This window comes from Centroberyx gerrardi, chromosome 12, assembly GCF_048128805.1.
Source record: "Centroberyx gerrardi isolate f3 chromosome 12, fCenGer3.hap1.cur.20231027, whole genome shotgun sequence".
Classification (NCBI taxonomy): Eukaryota; Metazoa; Chordata; class Actinopteri; order Beryciformes; family Berycidae; genus Centroberyx; species Centroberyx gerrardi.
In genome coordinates, this window is record NC_136008.1 from 14,151,020 (window position 1) to 14,168,498 (window position 17,479).

A 17,479-nucleotide genomic window follows, 5' to 3' on the forward strand; every position below is an offset into this window, starting at 1 on the left:
CAAATTTTGTTTAAAAATAGGCTACTTCTGTCAAAAATATAAATAGTTTACGTTCATTTGTAAATTCACAAAGTTCACAAGTTCACAATAGTAAGTTCACAAACAACATGAACTCCCAAACATCGGTATTTACAAGACATTTCATAATGCGTTTGCACTTAATGCTCTTTTCAATCTATAAATCGCAGCGCACTTTTGCGAGTAGTGGCGTTTATTTAGGCTATAGCTGGAAATTGTCCACTGGTTCTTCCCATCATCACACACAAAAACATCAATGGGATGCGAACGAACGAGGAGGGAGGCGCATGGTGTCACCTGCTGTTGCAAGACTGCAGCAATGCCACGTGAGGGGAGGGAGAGAGAGAGAGAGAGCGCGAGAGAGAGAGAGAGAGAGAGAGAGAGAGAGAGAGAGAGAGAGAGAGAGAGAGAGAGAGAGAGAGAGAGAGAGGGAGGGAGGACCACCCTTTGGGCTTGGCGTGTGAGTGATCATAGGCAGATCACCACCTCTGTCCGAAATAGACCGGCGGAGTGAGAGCGGTCTGGAGGGACAGCGGGAGGGAAGAAGCGGAGAAGCGGTGTGCTACCCAGGTTTTATTTCAGTTTTATTTCAGTTTTATTCAGACTTCGGTATCACCCGTTAGACAGTGATGCCACAACATCTGTAACCAGTGGGGAGACTGGACCTTCGGGACTAACTTTGAAATTATAAATTATTATTATTAATCTTCGGCTGTCTGAGAAAAGAAGGTCTTTCAGAGAGTTTTTAGAGAATGAGAGAAGTGTGGGCTGTTAATTATTTGCCCTGGCCTTATTTGCCCTGGCCTTAACTGTAGAAAAAAAAATAAAACTAAGGAGAGTTTTTGGCTTCCCCTGACAGGATCCAGACAGACATGGATGAAAAGGACGAGACAGTCATGTCTAAAGCCCAAAATGAACAAAATGGGGAAATAAGGTAAATATATTTTAAACACTCACTCTCTCTCTCTCTCTCTCTCTCTCTCTCTCTCTCTCTCTCTCTCTCTCTCTCTCTCTCTCTCTCTCTCTTCAAGTTCACTACAAAAGCAGAAGTTCATATAAAACTTTAAAGGTGTGTCCATTATTCTCTTGATAAACTGGGATGCATTGTACTGTATATTAGACATAGTATATTATGCTGTTATTGTATATTATCTCCCTCCTCCAGTGAAAGCAAGGAGGACAATGGCAAAAAGAAGGGGAAGGGAAAGAAAGAAAAAGAGCCAAAGTTACCGATGGTTGGCCCCATTGCTCTGGTAAGCTCTCTCCTCACTCTGTCATCCCCTCCTGTCAGAACCAACCAGGCTTTTAATGTTAGTAAGCGTTTCACTTTGGCTTTACTGAAAACAGGAGTAGAAGCAGATAATGCACGGTTGATTTTGTGATTTTGTGTTATTCTGTGTGTTGCTAGATGTGGATATCCTATTTTTGTTCACAGTGTTCTTGTGTCAACTGATGTGACATCAACAACCAGCAGTTACTTTTTCTGTTTCATCCCTATAATGTGTAATTGAATTCTTAGCCTGCCCAGAGCGCCACAGTGTCTCTGTCTCAGTCACAGTGTGTGTGTGTGTGTGTGTGTGTGTGTGTGCGCGCGTACATTTGAAAAAGATAGAAAATAGATAATAAATAATACTGTTAAGGATACTTTTTTAAGGAAAAGGGTTTTTGGGGTTAGATTGAGTTCGACTGCGGTTAAAGGTTTATGGTTGAGGTTAAAGGTTTGGCATTCAGAGCTAAGGAATGAATATATTCTAAGTCATTTCCTCACAAGTATAACAACAGGCATGTGTGTGTGTGTGTGTGTGTGTGTGTGTGAGTGTGTGTGTGTGTGTGCGTGTGCGTGTGTGTGTGTGTGTGTGTGTGTGTGTGTGTGTGTGAAGTGAGAGGGGAAACGGTGAGAAAGGATAGGATGTTTGGGTGGACTCCACCAATCCCCTGCTGTGAGAATATAATAGCTGCCTAGAGTTTGAAGTTTGTTCCCCTCTGTCTGGAGAAATTCGGATTCTCATAGTGGATTTCCAGGACCATCCATAGTCTACAGATACTGATGTCTGCTCTTCTGCTCTCCTGTTTTCTGTCAACATTTAAATACTTTCTCTCTCTCCTCTGTCCAACTTGTCTCTGTGTAGTTCAGGTTTGCAGATGGTTTGGACATTGCCCTAATCCTCCTGGGGACAGTGATGGCCATGGCCAACGGGGTCGTGCTTCCTCTCATGTGTATTGTGTTCGGGGACATGACAGACAGCTTTATTGACGACTCCATGCAGTCCCAGATCAACATCAGCATCCCCAGTGAGTTTTCAGATACATGCATAGGCACAGAATATATAATACACACAGGAAGCAGTTTGAAAGCAAGTTTGGAAAATGAGAATAACACAAACAAGACATACGCGGAGAGGAGAGTAAGGAGAGTAGTGCATGAAAATGGTAAAGAGAAAAACTAATTTTTCTGAGTTCTGATTGCTTGTATATGTGTTATTTCAATTTTTATTTAGTAAAAATGTGAAAATATTTCCGTTTTTGAGGGGTTTTTTTCTCTTTACACACAGTTTTCATCATCAACATTGTACAGTAAAGTTCAGTAACTGACATAAATTGAAAACTGAATTTGTGCTGAAAAAAATGACATATAGCACTTGATGATAGTACAATATATCACTATTTTACAGACAAAAGTCATGCCCAGACGGCCACTTTTAGGCTTAGGTCTAAGTAATAAACAGAATAATGCCCCATAATAATGCCCAGTGTTACCTTGTCTTCTTCAGATATAACCTTCCCATTCTCCAACACCACCCTAGGAGAAAAGATGACTGGGTAAGACTTTACACAACAGAAGATAAACAGAACATATTGCCGCTGTCAGGTGAAAACCTTGCATCTCCAAAATGTCAAGGTTTTAGGAACTAAGAAAAAAAGCTTTATGACAATGTATTTTTGATGTTATCCAATGGGTTTTGAAAGCGTTTTAGAAGTTTTATAAGTTGAGAAATTTCTCAACCCATAGAAGAACGTGTAATCCTTCAACTGAAGTGAAAACTGAAAAATCAGCAAAATTGGAGATACAAAGTTTTCACTCGACTGCAAACGCATCAATTTTCTTTTTTCTACCTACATGATAGTTACCTGTATCATCAATTTCCACCCACTTCTACCTTACTGGACCTCCACTGAACTTACAATATCCTCCAAATATCAACAGATGTGTTTTCAGACGGCCGTCTCATAATGCCTATCTATCCTCTTGTGTATTTTAGCTATGCCATCTACTACTCCATCATGGGGGCGGTGGTACTGGTGGCAGCCTACATGCAGGTGGCCTTCTGGACGCTGGCGGCGGGGCGGCAGGTCAAACGCATCCGAAAGCTGTTTTTCCACTGCATCATGCAGCAGGACATCGGCTGGTTCGACGTCAACGAGACAGGAGAGCTGAACACTCGCCTCACTGAGTGGGTAGCACAGTGCAGTTGTGAGATACATCATGCACTCCTTCATTCAATACACATATTATTTATTTATTTTGTTTCATTTAAGGGACAGATACAGTGTACATAGAGAATTGTGCAACAACTTTCCAATGTAATGCATCACAGCACTTATAGCTACTGCTAATTTTCCAGTGCTTGTCCCTATTGGGCTTTTTACAAGAGATGACACATACAATATAAAACAGGACAAAAGAGAATCAAATTAAGCGCACTCACAGTATAGCTGATCTTGTAAAGTGATCTTGCCTAGCTCAGTGTGTGTAGAGCATGGCATCTACACTGCCAGGGACAGAGGCTTGATTTCCCACTAGGGCTCGCTAAAAGTGTTGGCACTTAAAGTACTGAATAAAAACATCCACCAAAATGTAAATGTTTCAAGAACGAAGAAAAACAGTCTTTTTTTTCCAACTGTCTGTCATGTAATCATGTAATCCTTCAACAGACGTTAAAACATGAAAATCAGCAAGATTGGAGTTATGAGGTTTTCACAAGACTACAGTGAATTATGTTGTAATTATGTTACATTCAAGACTCACAAATGCTGCTGTACTGTTGAAGATCATCGGTGGATGACGATGATTTGTTTGCATGTTCCTATCAACAGTGATGTCTATAAGATCCAAGAGGGTATAGGCGACAAGGTGGGGATGCTGATCCAGTCCTTTACCACCTTCCTCTCTTCCTTCGTCATCGGCTTCAGCAAAGGCTGGAAGCTCACTCTTGTCATCCTGGCCGTCAGCCCAGTGCTGGGCATATCAGCCGGAGTCTTCAGTAAGGTGCGTTTCTCTCTGCCAAGTGCTTTGTCTTGCTCTTGCTGTCTGTCTCGCTCACTGTCTTATATATCTGTATATGTGTGCTTGTGTCTGTGTGGCTGCCTCTCCCTCCCTCTCCTGTCTGTCTTTCTGTCTCTGTCGCTCTCCGTATTGTTTGCTGTCGATCACATGCACACGGCCCCTTGCAGGTATTCTTAATCACATTGTGTCCCTCTGTCCGTCTGAGTAGGTGTTGACATCCTTCACGTCTAAAGAGCAGACTGCATATGCCAAGGCTGGAGCTGTGGCTGAAGAAGTGCTCTCTGCTGTCAGGACAGTGTTTGCCTTCAGTGGTCAGGACAGAGAGATCAAGAGGTGTGTATGCTTTGTGTGTGTGTGTATGTGTGTGTGTCATTACATATTCTAGTGAAGTGATTCTAAACATAATTTTGCCGTTGTACTCTGCTGGCGGAGATTCATGAGACTGAGAGTCATGAACCATGAGCGTAACCCAATCTGCTGTGCAGGACACAAATAGGACATAAATGTGGTTCTATAAATTGATCCAGAAAATAGCCCAAGCCATTGCAGTAACTGGATAAACGCATCAGTCATGAAAACAATTGGATTAGTGTCTGCTCTCTACACCTGCTAACGCTACTTATTTCTATGCCTAAGGGCCCCATTGCCATCTAACTTGCTTGTGTCTGTGTGTGTCATGCCACAGATATCATAAGAACCTGGAGGATGCTAAGAACATGGGCATAAAGAAAGCGCTCTCTGCTAACATCGCCATGGGCTTCACCTTCATGATGATCTACCTGTCTTATGCTCTGGCCTTCTGGTATGGCAGTACGCTCATCCTGAGTGGGGAGTACACCATCGGAATTGTACTCACAGTGAGTAGTCACATTATAATTCCATTTCTAAATGATTGTTTCCCCTCAAACTTCAGGTAAACCTTCAGAAAGAAGCTTGTTGTAGGTAACGGTGTAATGTGTGTGTTTTCAGGTGTTCTTCACTGTGCTTATTGGAGCGTTTGCCATGGGACAGACTTCTCCCAACATCCAGTCCTTTGCCAGCGCCCGGGGAGCCGCACACAAAGTCTATAACATCATTGACAACGTAAGGAATACAACATTTTCTCCCAAAAGTACACACGTTACAAAGGATTTCTAATCTCATTGCCCTTGGACAGTTGTCAGTTTGTATTACTGAACACGCACCGCTGTACCCCGGCGCTCTGGGACGCCGCTTTGATGTAGCCGACAACTTGGAGTCAGTAATGAGATGGTGGTTTTTGTTCTAATTGGAGCACCTGCTGTTTGAATGAAGAAATTACAGGTCATTTGGTTGATATTGCACAGCTGTGGCACTCCCCTCGCTGTGCAGATTGTACACCGACTACCACTGTCTGAATTCAAATGATTTACCAACCAGTGTCAAGCTTCAAGCAGAATATGATTAGTGTTGTTTGAGAGCAAAATCCTCCTTGGTACTTTAACAGTGTAGCATAAAAGTGGCTGTAAAACTGTAAGATAATTCAGGTTTGCTAAGCAGGCAACACTGTCATGCACATACACAAGCTGCAATGTTGCAGAGATAACATAATATGAATTTTTAAGCTGCACATTTAAGGGCCTCTAAAAACACGTAACATTATCGTAGTTTGTTTCACTAAAGCATCTGTAGAGTTAACTCAGAGAGATTCTTGTCACTGTGGCTATTCTGGGATGGGCCTGTGTTTAGTTTACAGTGTGCCTGTTAATCTTTCACCATGACAACACACTCAGATCAGTTTATAAGAACAGACACAGGATACAGCACTCTACAAACTGCTTGCTGGACAGCACATCTGTGTGTACATTTACACAAATTAGCAGAGATGCATGCATGCAAAAATAAAACTAGGAATGTAACGTAATCTGATCTCTAGTCTAAATTATTGAAGGGTGAGGTGATCCAAAACCTCACGGAGCACAGGGAGCTCAACCTTTGTCACCAACAGCGCTAGAGAAATAATAACATACGTGTGTGTGTGTGTGTGTGTGTGTGTGTGTGTGTGTGCGTGTGCGTGCATGAAACAGAGAGCAACAGGGAGCAACAGTGAAACACAAAGCGCTGTGTAAATAAATATGAGCCTTGCTAAACGTGGTCACATCAACCTGGGCAGCTAACACTCTTCCTCCCATTGTTTGAGAAGAGGTTGGGGTTATGATGAGAAACAGGCTCGAGGATAAAGTAGGTGAGGAGGGAGAGGAAGGAGAGGTTCTCTGTCCCATTGTATCCAGCAGTGGACCCCGACTATAAACCAGCATATTATTGCTGGATTTACATGTTTGAATGCAAGTGAAATGTTGCTTACTGTGTCTCATCAGAAACCGAGTATCGGCAGCTTTTCAGAAGCCGGCTTCAAGCCTGACTCTATCAAAGGAAACATAGAGTTCAAGGACATCCACTTCAGCTACCCCTCAAGACCGGACGTCAAAGTAGGTTCCCCGCTGACAGCCTGGCTGCTCTCTGGGCTCAGTTATATTCCTCCAACACAACATACTGTACTCCAACTGAGAGTCAAATCTCCAGACGTTACATTATACAGATATTTTGGACTATATCACATAACTCTTCTGTCTCTGTTCCCTTGTAGGTATTAAACAACATGTCTCTGACAGTGCAAAACGGCCAGACCATGGCCTTGGTGGGCAGCAGCGGCTGCGGTAAAAGCACCACAGTTCAGCTGCTGCAGCGGTTCTACGATCCTTATGAGGGAACTGTAAGTGACGAGTTCATTTCTAAAACACTACATTCATTGTGGACCAAAAGCCTTTACCTTAAGTGCTTTATTGAATATCTCCAGTCTGTAAAAGTTTAATTATTTTAGGTTACCTACTATTCAGTATCATGATTTGTTTTCAGTTTGTACTTTTAGTCATTTTGTAAGAGCAGGTGCCACTTTTTTTTATGGTGGATGTCTCATTTTGGACTCATATACTTAAAAACCCATGCTGTCATACTCTCCCAGTGGATACGCACATAGTGTGCTTTCATAGTGTTTATCATTGTAGAAGCACCATGCTCTAACACCTGGAGAGGAGATGCCCACCTCAGATATAAACCATGGTAGAGAGGAAGAGATCTACCTGTTTTGCTTCTCTTGTCAGTTCTCTACCCGGTCTATTTATCTGTTTGGCTCCCTCTTTGTAGGTGTCTATAGACGGCCACGACATCCGCACTCTCAACGTGCGCTACCTGAGGGAGATGATCGGAGTGGTGAGTCAAGAGCCCATCCTGTTTGCCACCACCATCTCTGAGAACATCAGATACGGCCGACCTGACGTGACGCCGCAGGAGATCGAGAAAGCCACCAAGGAAGCCAACGCTTACGACTTCATCATGAATCTCCCCGATGTACGTTAAGAGTTTGTGTGCATGTTTGTGCGTGTGTCCTTTACTCATAGTGAACTCTGTTGGCCGTTTACTGATGTTGAGACTTTTGTTGCTGAGTAGAAGTTTGATACGCTGGTGGGAGACCGAGGGACTCAGATGAGCGGGGGACAGAAGCAGAGGATAGCGATCGCCCGGGCGTTAGTCCGCAACCCCAAGATCCTCCTGCTGGATGAAGCCACCTCAGCCCTCGATGCTGAGAGCGAGACCATTGTGCAAGCTGCCCTCGACAAGGTATGAACACACACATACACACATATGCACATACACACACACGTCTCTCTCTCTCACTTACTTAGACACCGGTATTGGGGAGTAAAAGTACTTTTTTGTGGTTACTTCACACGTTTTTCAATTCTTGTAATCTGTTAGTAGTTACTTTTATTTTTCTGTCATATTGTTTCATTTTTATAGTGCAAATGACTACTGAAAAAGTAGAAAAAGTGAAAATCCCGCAGCATCTCATGCAGACAACATGCCACTAATTGACAGTCTAACAGTCACAGTCTAAGGATGCTTGATATAAATGAGATTGGCTTACAGTTTTAAAAACACAGCAATAGTCTTACATTTCATTTTAAAACAATGATCAACAGCACGCTTGGCAGCACAAGTCATATTGCTACAACATGTTTTTGGAAGTGGGCAAAAGTACTCACAAGATACTTTTAATAAAGAGTAACTTTGTAACGGAAATAGTTACTTTCTAGGTAAGTGATGAGGTAAAATAACTCATTACTTTTAAAAGTAACTTTCCCCAAGAGACATGCATAATCACACACATACATACATACCTCAATTATATCTGTCTTACTTTATACACAGCTACCCAAAAACTACACCCAAACGTAAGCATACATTTAGAAACTGGAGTCCATCTCTGTGTCCAGGTCAGACAGGGTCGCACCACCATAGTTGTGGCCCACCGTCTCTCTACTATCAGAAATGCCGATGTCATCGCCGGCTTCCAGAAAGGAGAAATAGTGGAGATGGGTACTCACAACGAACTGATGGCAAAACAGGGAGTCTACCACACACTGGTCACCATGCAGGTAACACACACACACACACACACACACACACATGAAACTGTTTTGTCTGTCTGACTCTATCACAGACATTTACAGGCACAGAAGTAACTGTTTCTCAGCAAAATGACTACTCTACCTTCTCTACCAGTGCTGTCGTATGTTTTTGCCACGTTTTAGTGGTTTTTGGTGTTCTTCTGTTGTTACATTACTGTTTTTATTGTGTTTTCTGTTGCCTTCTGCAAATTACTAGCCTCCTTATCCTTCCTCCCTGTTATCATTTTTATTATCATTATTATTGTCATTATTATATTATTATTATTATTATTAGTAGTAGTAGTAGTAGTAGTAATGCTACTTTATTGTATTCTTTTTTTCTTTCTCCTCTTTCCCCATCAAGAGGCATTTTGCCTCTTACCAGGCTGTCATTGTAAATACAAATTTGTTCTTAACTGTCTTGCCTGGTTAAATAAAGGTTAAATAAATAAAAACACAAATGCATTAACACACAATACCTGGTGCACTGTGATTGTGTTTATCCATTGGGTTAAATTGGAGATCAGGGAGGACTCTGTAGTTCAGAAAGTGGATCTCTGATGCGTTTCCTCTGTTCTTCCCACCGCAGACCTTTCAGAAAGTGGAGGAGGGTGAGGAGGCCGAGTATGAGCAGACCATGGATGAGAAGAGCCCGTCCGTCATGTCCTTCTCTGAGACCTCTTTATACAGGAGGAAGTCCACAAAGGGCGCCTCCTTCATCGGCTCAGAGGGAGAGAAGGGAGAGAAGGGAGAGAAGGGAGAGAAAGGAGAGGAGAAGGATGGCAAGGACAAGACGGAGGAGGTGAGACGGAGAGCTCAGAGCCAACGTTTGCATCTGAACGAAAAGGCTTTGAACAAACGCAGTTTCTGGTTCTCCGAGAGCACAGACTCACTGGTTTGCTCATTCACTCACTTACTCGTTTGCTCACCCACTCACTCATTCACTCACTCACTCACTTGCTCATTCACTCACTCGTTCATTCACTCACTCACTTACTCACTTGCTCATTCATTCACTCACTCACTCACTCGTTCTCTCATTTACTCACTCACTCACTCACTCACTCACTCGTTCTCTCATTTACTCACTCATTCATTCACTCACTCGTTCACTCACTCACTCGTTCTCTCATTTACTCTCTCACTCACTCACTTGCCCTCTTGATTGCTCGCTCACTCACTCACTTGTTTGCACACTCACTTGCTCACTCACCTCAAATACACACTCAATTTCTTCTCATTTCTCTCTCAATGTCCTCAGTCTCTGTCAATTGCTTAATCGTTTCTCATTTCTCTCTCTCTCTCTCTCTCTCTCTCTCTCTCTCTCTCTGTAGGATGAGAATGTCCCTCCTGTGTCGTTCCTGAAGGTGCTGCGTCTCAACCTTCCTGAGTGGCCCTACATAGTGGTGGGCGTCATCTGTGCCACCATCAACGGAGCCATGCAGCCCGCCTTCGCCATCGTCTTCTCCAAGATCATCGGTGTAGGTTCCTTTTAGTGTCAGCTCACATTTACCATGCAAAGGTCACCGTAAACGGGCATGACAGTGTTTTGTTATTCGTGCGTGTGGATCATCAAGTTGTGTTGCTTACTCAGCATTATGTTACAATCTCTCAGGTGTTTGCAGAGCCAGATCAAGAGGTTGTCAGGCAGAAATCCACGTTGTTTTCCCTCATGTTTGCCGCTATCGGAGGTGTATCCTTCATCACCATGTTTCTGCAGGTACACACATACACAAATACACACACACACATACACATTCATTGTCTTCATAAAACAGTTGGTTGCTGCCAGAATAATCGGATGCCTGGGAGTTGTGTTGTATACTGTAGAAGATTTGACCTGTCAGTTTTCCAACTTGCCACAGGTTCTGAGACATCTGTATGTTATCTCTCTCTCTGCTCAAATAGACAGGCACACACACACACACACACACACACACACACACACAGACACAGTGTGATATTTTGAGAAAGTGGCACCAATCACAGCAGTTCATGTGGCCCATGCCCAGGTGAACTCTGAATGTCTTCTGTCTGCAAACTTTGCACCCAGGGTTTCTGCTTTGGGAAAGCTGGTGAGATTCTGACCATGAAACTGAGACTCAGGGCCTTTACATCCATGATGAGACAGGTAAGGACATCTAAAATCTCACAAGAGACCTAAATCAAAAGTTAAATACTTTTATTACTTTTAAAGCTAATGGTTTGAATACAACAGCAGTCAAAAACATATTTAATCAAGGTCAAGAGCGTATTTCTGATTGCTGCATTTTATTTTTATTCAGTGTGGTTATTCCCTTTATTCCTGAGGATAAGGCCAATAAAATCCATTAATTTATCACCTTCCCTGTTTTCTTGTAGGACCTCGGCTGGTATGATCAACCCAAAAACAGTACTGGGGCTCTCACAACCAGATTGGCCACAGACGCTGCCCAAGTACAGGGGGTGAGTCACACACACACGGACACGGACACACACACACACACACACACGGACACATGCAGCTCTCCGTCACACCAAATCCTCTTAACAAATCTGTTAATTCTTCATCTTGTTCTTTGCTTTCTTCCCATCCTTCGCCCCCCCTCCCCTCAGGCTACAGGAGTGCGTATGGCCACGCTGGCGCAGAACGTGGCTAACCTGGGCACCAGCATCATCATCTCTTTCGTGTACGGCTGGGAGTTGACCCTGCTCATCCTGGCCGTGGTGCCCGTCATGGCCGTGGCTGGAGCCGTGCAGATGAAGCTGCTCGGCGGACACGCTGTCAAAGACAAGAAGGAGCTGGAAAAGGCCGGGAAGGTTGGGACTCTTTAACGACCTGCTGTCTTCAGACACAAACACAGACACAATCAAATTGGAAATATTGTATCATTCACTTATGAGTTTATTGATATATTGACCCTTTTATATGGGTGTAATAATGTTTTGATGATGTGTCTCCCCAGATCGCTACAGAGGCAATAGAGAATATCCGTACTGTTGCCTCTCTCACCAGAGAGCCCAAGTTTGAGTCTTTATACCAGGAAAACCTCCTAGTGCCTTACAAGTATGTGAAGTGTTTTATTTACATCATTGACACTTCCTTCGTCTCCATGGGACGATGATTGATTGATTGATTTTGTTCTCAAACAAGTGAAGGGGGAGGAAGGATTCACTCTGATGCTTTCTTTGACTCTCTCTCTCTCCTTCTCTCTCTCTCTCTCTCTCTCTCTCTCTTTCTCTCTATAGGAACTCCCAGAAGAAAGCCCATGTGTATGGTATTACCTTCTCCTTTTCCCAGGCCATGATCTACTTTGCTTATGCTGGCTGTTTCCGCTTCGGAGCTTGGCTCATTGAGGCAGGAAGGATGGAGTTTGAGAGCGTGTTCCTGTGAGTACAGACCTGACCTGACCTCCTGTTAATCAGGAGATAAAATGCTATACCTCTGCTACTTTCTCCTAGCAATGAATGTCACAGTTGTTGACTGGGAAGCTGATCCATAGTCAAGGACAGCTTACCCCCCGAGGTCACACCCCCTGTGGTTAAGCAATTATAAAACTAGGGCTGGGCGTTATGGTTGAAATCAATACCTTGATCGCAAGGATTTTTTTCATATATACAGTTCCTATATATATATATATATGTATATACTGTATATATGAAAAAAATCCTTGCGATCAAGGTATTGATTTCAACGAGAGCCATATCGTGATATATATATATATATATCACGATATGGCTCACGAATGCGAAATCACATCAAATTGATGTTTCATCTCATTGAACCAAATGGTAATGTTAGGTGTGATGTCAAACAAAACTGACTGAAAAATTTTCAAATAATATTCCAACCATTCCTCATTTTGTCAGAGCTTTTAAATAAAATGTGCTTGTTATCATCGATTTAGCAGAAATCTGTGTCACGATATCCCAAAATCACCATATCATCACGATATGATTACACTGAAAGACGATAAACAATAATATTGAATTATCGCCCAGCCCTGTATAAAACCAGAACATTTTCCTTTTTGAACTATGGCTAAATTCTCTTAAAACTGACTGTTGCTACGCACACCATTATATGTGTAGAGAGTCTTTGACCTGAAGTCATGTCTAGTTTATGATGAAGAGTGCACACACATACAGTAGATTGCACCAGATTACATTCACACGCAAGAGGAATTCCAGGTGGGAGGAGAGGCTGTTTATATGGCTGTAGTGTTTAATCATTACCCCGTCCCGAAGCGTGTGAGGGGTCACTGCAAACGGACGGGCTCCAAACCTCAGCAACAAGAAGCCTGCTGATCCAACACACACACACACACACACACACACACACAGACACACGTGTTTCAGAGCGCAAACATAATACAGTGTGTGGTTATAACAGCCTTGGGAGCAACCGCTGCCTTCGTTTATATTCTGCTGGTTATACAAAGATGATCAGGTCCAAAGTTCATCACTTGTTGAGCTTCTGAAAGGGCATAAAATTATAAAGCACAGAGATATTAAAACGCAGCAGAGGGCCTCCCAGCAGATTCTCTCAAAGTACATTTTTGTCCGCTATTCCTCATATATTTGATATAACTCTCTTCATTATTCTTTTATTTCTTTATTTGATGGTGTAGCATGGAGAGAGAAAAGAAAAATGGAAGAAATACAGGTGACATAATGAAAGCTTTGATGGCATTTAAAATAGCTTATGAGTCAGATTCAAACCCATGACACTGTGATTACGTGCGACTTTGATCCTTCAGCTGCAAGGACACCGCCTCTTCATTGAAGGAATAAACACATCAGCCTTTTTTCATCATTTCATGTTGGGCAGACTGGGCTGAACAGAGCTGATCTACTGTATATATCTTCATGTAAAAGGCTTTTTGGTTAGAGGGCAACAGAGAAATGTTGGTCTGTAACACATAGATCTATTTAGACATACTGTACACACACAGGCACACACACACTCAAAAGTAAAGCTGTCAGTAGTTCATGTTAGCATAGCCTTATCCTCTATACTGCTCTCTTCATTAACTGACAGTTGTAAATGTGAACCATGACAGCTTTACAAAAGGTAAAACAGCCCTGTGGGGGGGGTTAGCAGACTTTGTACCATCATGTTAACTCATTCATGTGACTCTCTCTCTATCACTTTCCCTCTCCCAGAGTGATTTCTGCTGTTCTTTACGGCGCCATGGCTGTGGGCGAGGCCAACTCCTTCACTCCAAACTACGCTAAGGCCAAAATTTCTGCTTCCCACCTCATGATGCTGATGAACAGGCAGCCCGCCATAGACAACCTCTCGCAGGAGGGAGAGAAACCGGTACGCTACTAAGCACCCACACAGCAACGCACCCGCAATAAACACAGTATACTTGGAATACAGCTCAGATAGTAAGAGATAGTAACGCATCCCTCCTCTCTCCTATCTCCTCTTCTCCAACGCTCCAGGACAAATTTGACGGTAACGTGCGCTTCGAGAGTGTTCGGTTCAATTACCCGTCACGCCCTGATGTGCCCATCCTGCACGGGCTGAACCTGAAGGTGAGCAAGGGGGAGACGCTGGCCCTGGTGGGGAGCAGCGGCTGCGGGAAGAGCACCACCATCCAGCTGCTGGAGAGGTTCTACGACCCCAGAGAAGGGACAGTGGTGAGGATACACACAAACACACACTTAGGCACACAAACTGCCTTCCACATCCACGCTCAGTTTGTGTGGCTCTGTAACGGCGGTATGAGAATTTGTCTCCTCACCTAATAGCAGTTAGTGGTTACTGATTAGCTGGCCAGTATGTTGACATTGCTGCTTTATAGCACTATCCTTATGGGAGAGAGACCTTGAGACAATGTGTGTGTGTGTGTGTGTGTGTGTGTGTGTGTGTGTGTGTGTGTGTGTGTGTGCGTGTGTGTGAGCAGGTTATTGCACTGTCCATTTCAGTGTATCTCGATGGGATAACTGATGTTTCTGACACTGTCCTCTGACAGAGAAAAGAATTTAATGTTTATTGTTATCTTTGGACCTCCCACATTATCACAAGGTCTCTCTATTTCAAAACCCCTCTGAAATATCTATGCTGGTTATAATGACCACACCTGTTTATTTTATTCTCTAAATCCCCCTCACTGTGACTAGATGACTATTCAACTTTCCCTCAGAAATCAAGCCTTCCCCCAACCCCCACCTCCATGTTCCTCACTCCTCCTGTATCCATTTATGCCGCCATTTTTCTCCTTCCTTTACACTGTTTTCTCTCATCCTCTGTGCCCTTCTCATTTCTCCTTCTCGTTCTAACCATACTCCTCTCAGACGCTGGACAAGAGAGATGTGAAACAGCTGAACATCCACTGGCTGAGAGCCCAGATGGGCATCGTATCCCAGGAGCCCGTGCTGTTCGACTGCAGCTTGGCCGAGAACATTGCCTACGGAGACAACAGTCGCACTGTGACCATAGAGGAAATACAGACAGCCGCTAAAGCAGCCAACATTCACAGTTTCATAGAAACCCTGCCACAGGTACCACTGTAATATTCTGATTTTTCAGTCATACTATTTATTATTCTCAACTATGACAAAGCCTCTGATATGATCCTGCAAAGAGTTAAAAATACAAGGGCAATATGATTTTGGTCACGTATTTAATTTTATATCCAACAGTTATCTTTACAACATCTCAAGGCCTACTACAGTCTCTTAGTCAGAGATATAAATTGATAAAGATATGGCTTTTCTTTGTTGGTGTGCCAGTGATACAACAACTCCAAGACGTCAGCTACTAATAAATGCAGTTCATCTAAGTTTTCTTGCCTGAGTTGAAAGGATTGTTATTGAATGAACTCCTCCTCTAAAGATTGTGTCTGTCATTGTTTTTCTCAATATTACATCAGTATGTACCTCTCTCTCTCTCTCTCCACCTGTCTGTTTGTGTGAGTAGAAGTATAACACTCAGGCAGGTGATAAGGGCACCCAGCTGTCCGGGGGTCAGAAGCAGCGTATAGCCATCGCCCGCGCCATCCTCCGCAACCCCAAAGTGCTGCTGCTGGACGAGGCCACGTCCGCACTCGACACTGAGAGTGAGAAGGTGAGTACGTTTCCCACGTTTTCCTCTCTCACCATTCAGGCTCATTATAGGGATTCATGCAGGGAGATCCCATAAGTAAACATGTCGTCCCCCACGAATGATGCAGGCACCCCTTGGACCAATCAGTAACAAGATCAGGGGTGGAAAAATATCCTACTCAAGTGCGAAACTTCTACTTAAGTAGAGAAAATGACTAGTATAAAAATCTATTTTTAAAATGTACACAGAGTAAAGGTTACTGAATTACTTTTTACAAAAGAGAACGTGATCTTTTCCATACAATTCTAAAAGGCTGAGAGGACAGAGCTCAAAGTAGCTTCTTTTAATTGGGAAAAAAAAAAAAAAAAATCAAGTAAAGCCGGATTTTCTTCTCTGCTGACTGACCGCCAATTTATGACTGGCCAGTTTCTGATGCAATGCTTATGGAGAGCAAATTTGTACTCTGTAATGGACTCTGTATAATACTTAAGTCAAAACATACTTAAATAAAAGTAACAAAATACAATTACACAGAAAAGGTATTCAATTACAGCAACTAACTAGTCATTAGTTACTTCCACCCTTGAACAAGATGCATCATCCCTCCAAGGTTTATTATAATTGGACCAATGGTGTAACAGTTGTGGCCTTTCAAAGTTTGAATTTTTTACCTTCAATTATAGCATCCCCATCAGGCCAATCAGTGTAATGTCACCAGAGCACACTGCCAAAATGCATCATCCCTCCAAGTTTTGTCAAAATCAGACTCCTAAAAACACAGATGGTCTGAATGTTACATGGATCACTACAGAAACTGGCTCTGAAAAGATAACTGCTGACAAAAGCACTTATGAGTAAAAAAGAAAAGTGACAACAAGCCCCGGCCTCCCCGAAGTGTTTTCATCTAATTTCATGTAACCTGACTGCCGTTACTCCCCCCTCCCCCTGCCCTCTCCAGGTGGTGCAGGAGGCTCTGGACCAGGCCAGGCAGGGCAGGACGTGTATCGTCGTGGCCCACCGTCTGTCCACCATCCAAAACGCAGACCGCATCGCTGTCTTCCAGGGAGGCGTGGTGGTGGAGCAGGGGAAACACCAACAGCTGCTGGCCAAGAAGGGAGTCTACCACACACTGGTCACCACACAGATGGGCCACGGGAGGGAATGAAAGAACAGGCAGCGGATGGAAAGAGAGATGCAGTGATAAATCTACACTGGTTTTGGTGTTTTTAACTCTTATTTGTCCCAGGCAATTTTGACTGATTTATCAACCCTCTGCTCTACATTCATACAGTCAAACACAGTCAGTCTTCTACTATTGGCAGCTCCAGTGGAGCAGCTGCCCTGCTCAAGGGCAGCGAGTGTTTCCTAGCATGTTTGGAGATTTGACCCAGTGACCTTTTAGCCTAGCGAGCTAGAACTCCCATCCTGCTGTAGCTCTGTGGGTCAGAGAGTCAAGTTAGGACCAGGCAAGTGACTTTTCAGTGAAAAGTCTGCTTCACAAACCTCTATGCTGCTGCCTGTTCGTTGTTTCTTGCCCTCTACCTGCACATATTTTCATATGCACCTTGTTTGAAAATATCCTTGTTTATGACTGTAGCTTGTAACTTGGGACTTTATGGTCAGTACTCTTTCTTCCTGGGTGGAGCTGCTTGATACCTACAACTGTTTCTTGAC

At 43.4% G+C, this 17,479-nt stretch overlaps 1 protein-coding gene across 1 annotated transcript; it reads left to right on the plus strand.

Moving 5' to 3' along the window:
• The first annotated feature begins 890 nt into the window (after positions 1-890).
• On the plus strand, positions 891-17,238 carry abcb4 (ATP-binding cassette, sub-family B (MDR/TAP), member 4). Its single transcript, XM_071903356.2, has 27 exons — positions 891-952; positions 1,184-1,271; positions 2,148-2,310; positions 2,790-2,838; positions 3,279-3,470; positions 4,114-4,285; positions 4,512-4,636; positions 4,989-5,160; positions 5,273-5,386; positions 6,640-6,750; positions 6,909-7,034; positions 7,466-7,669; positions 7,769-7,939; positions 8,596-8,757; positions 9,359-9,571; positions 10,104-10,250; positions 10,385-10,489; positions 10,823-10,900; positions 11,131-11,214; positions 11,365-11,568; positions 11,715-11,815; positions 11,998-12,138; positions 13,915-14,071; positions 14,200-14,397; positions 15,055-15,261; positions 15,680-15,826; positions 16,764-17,238. The coding sequence occupies exons 1-27, from the start codon at positions 891-893 to the stop codon at positions 16,968-16,970; spliced, it is 3,900 nt and encodes a 1,299-aa protein (XP_071759457.1). The 3' UTR covers positions 16,971-17,238.
• Positions 17,239-17,479: the final 241 nt, after the last annotated feature.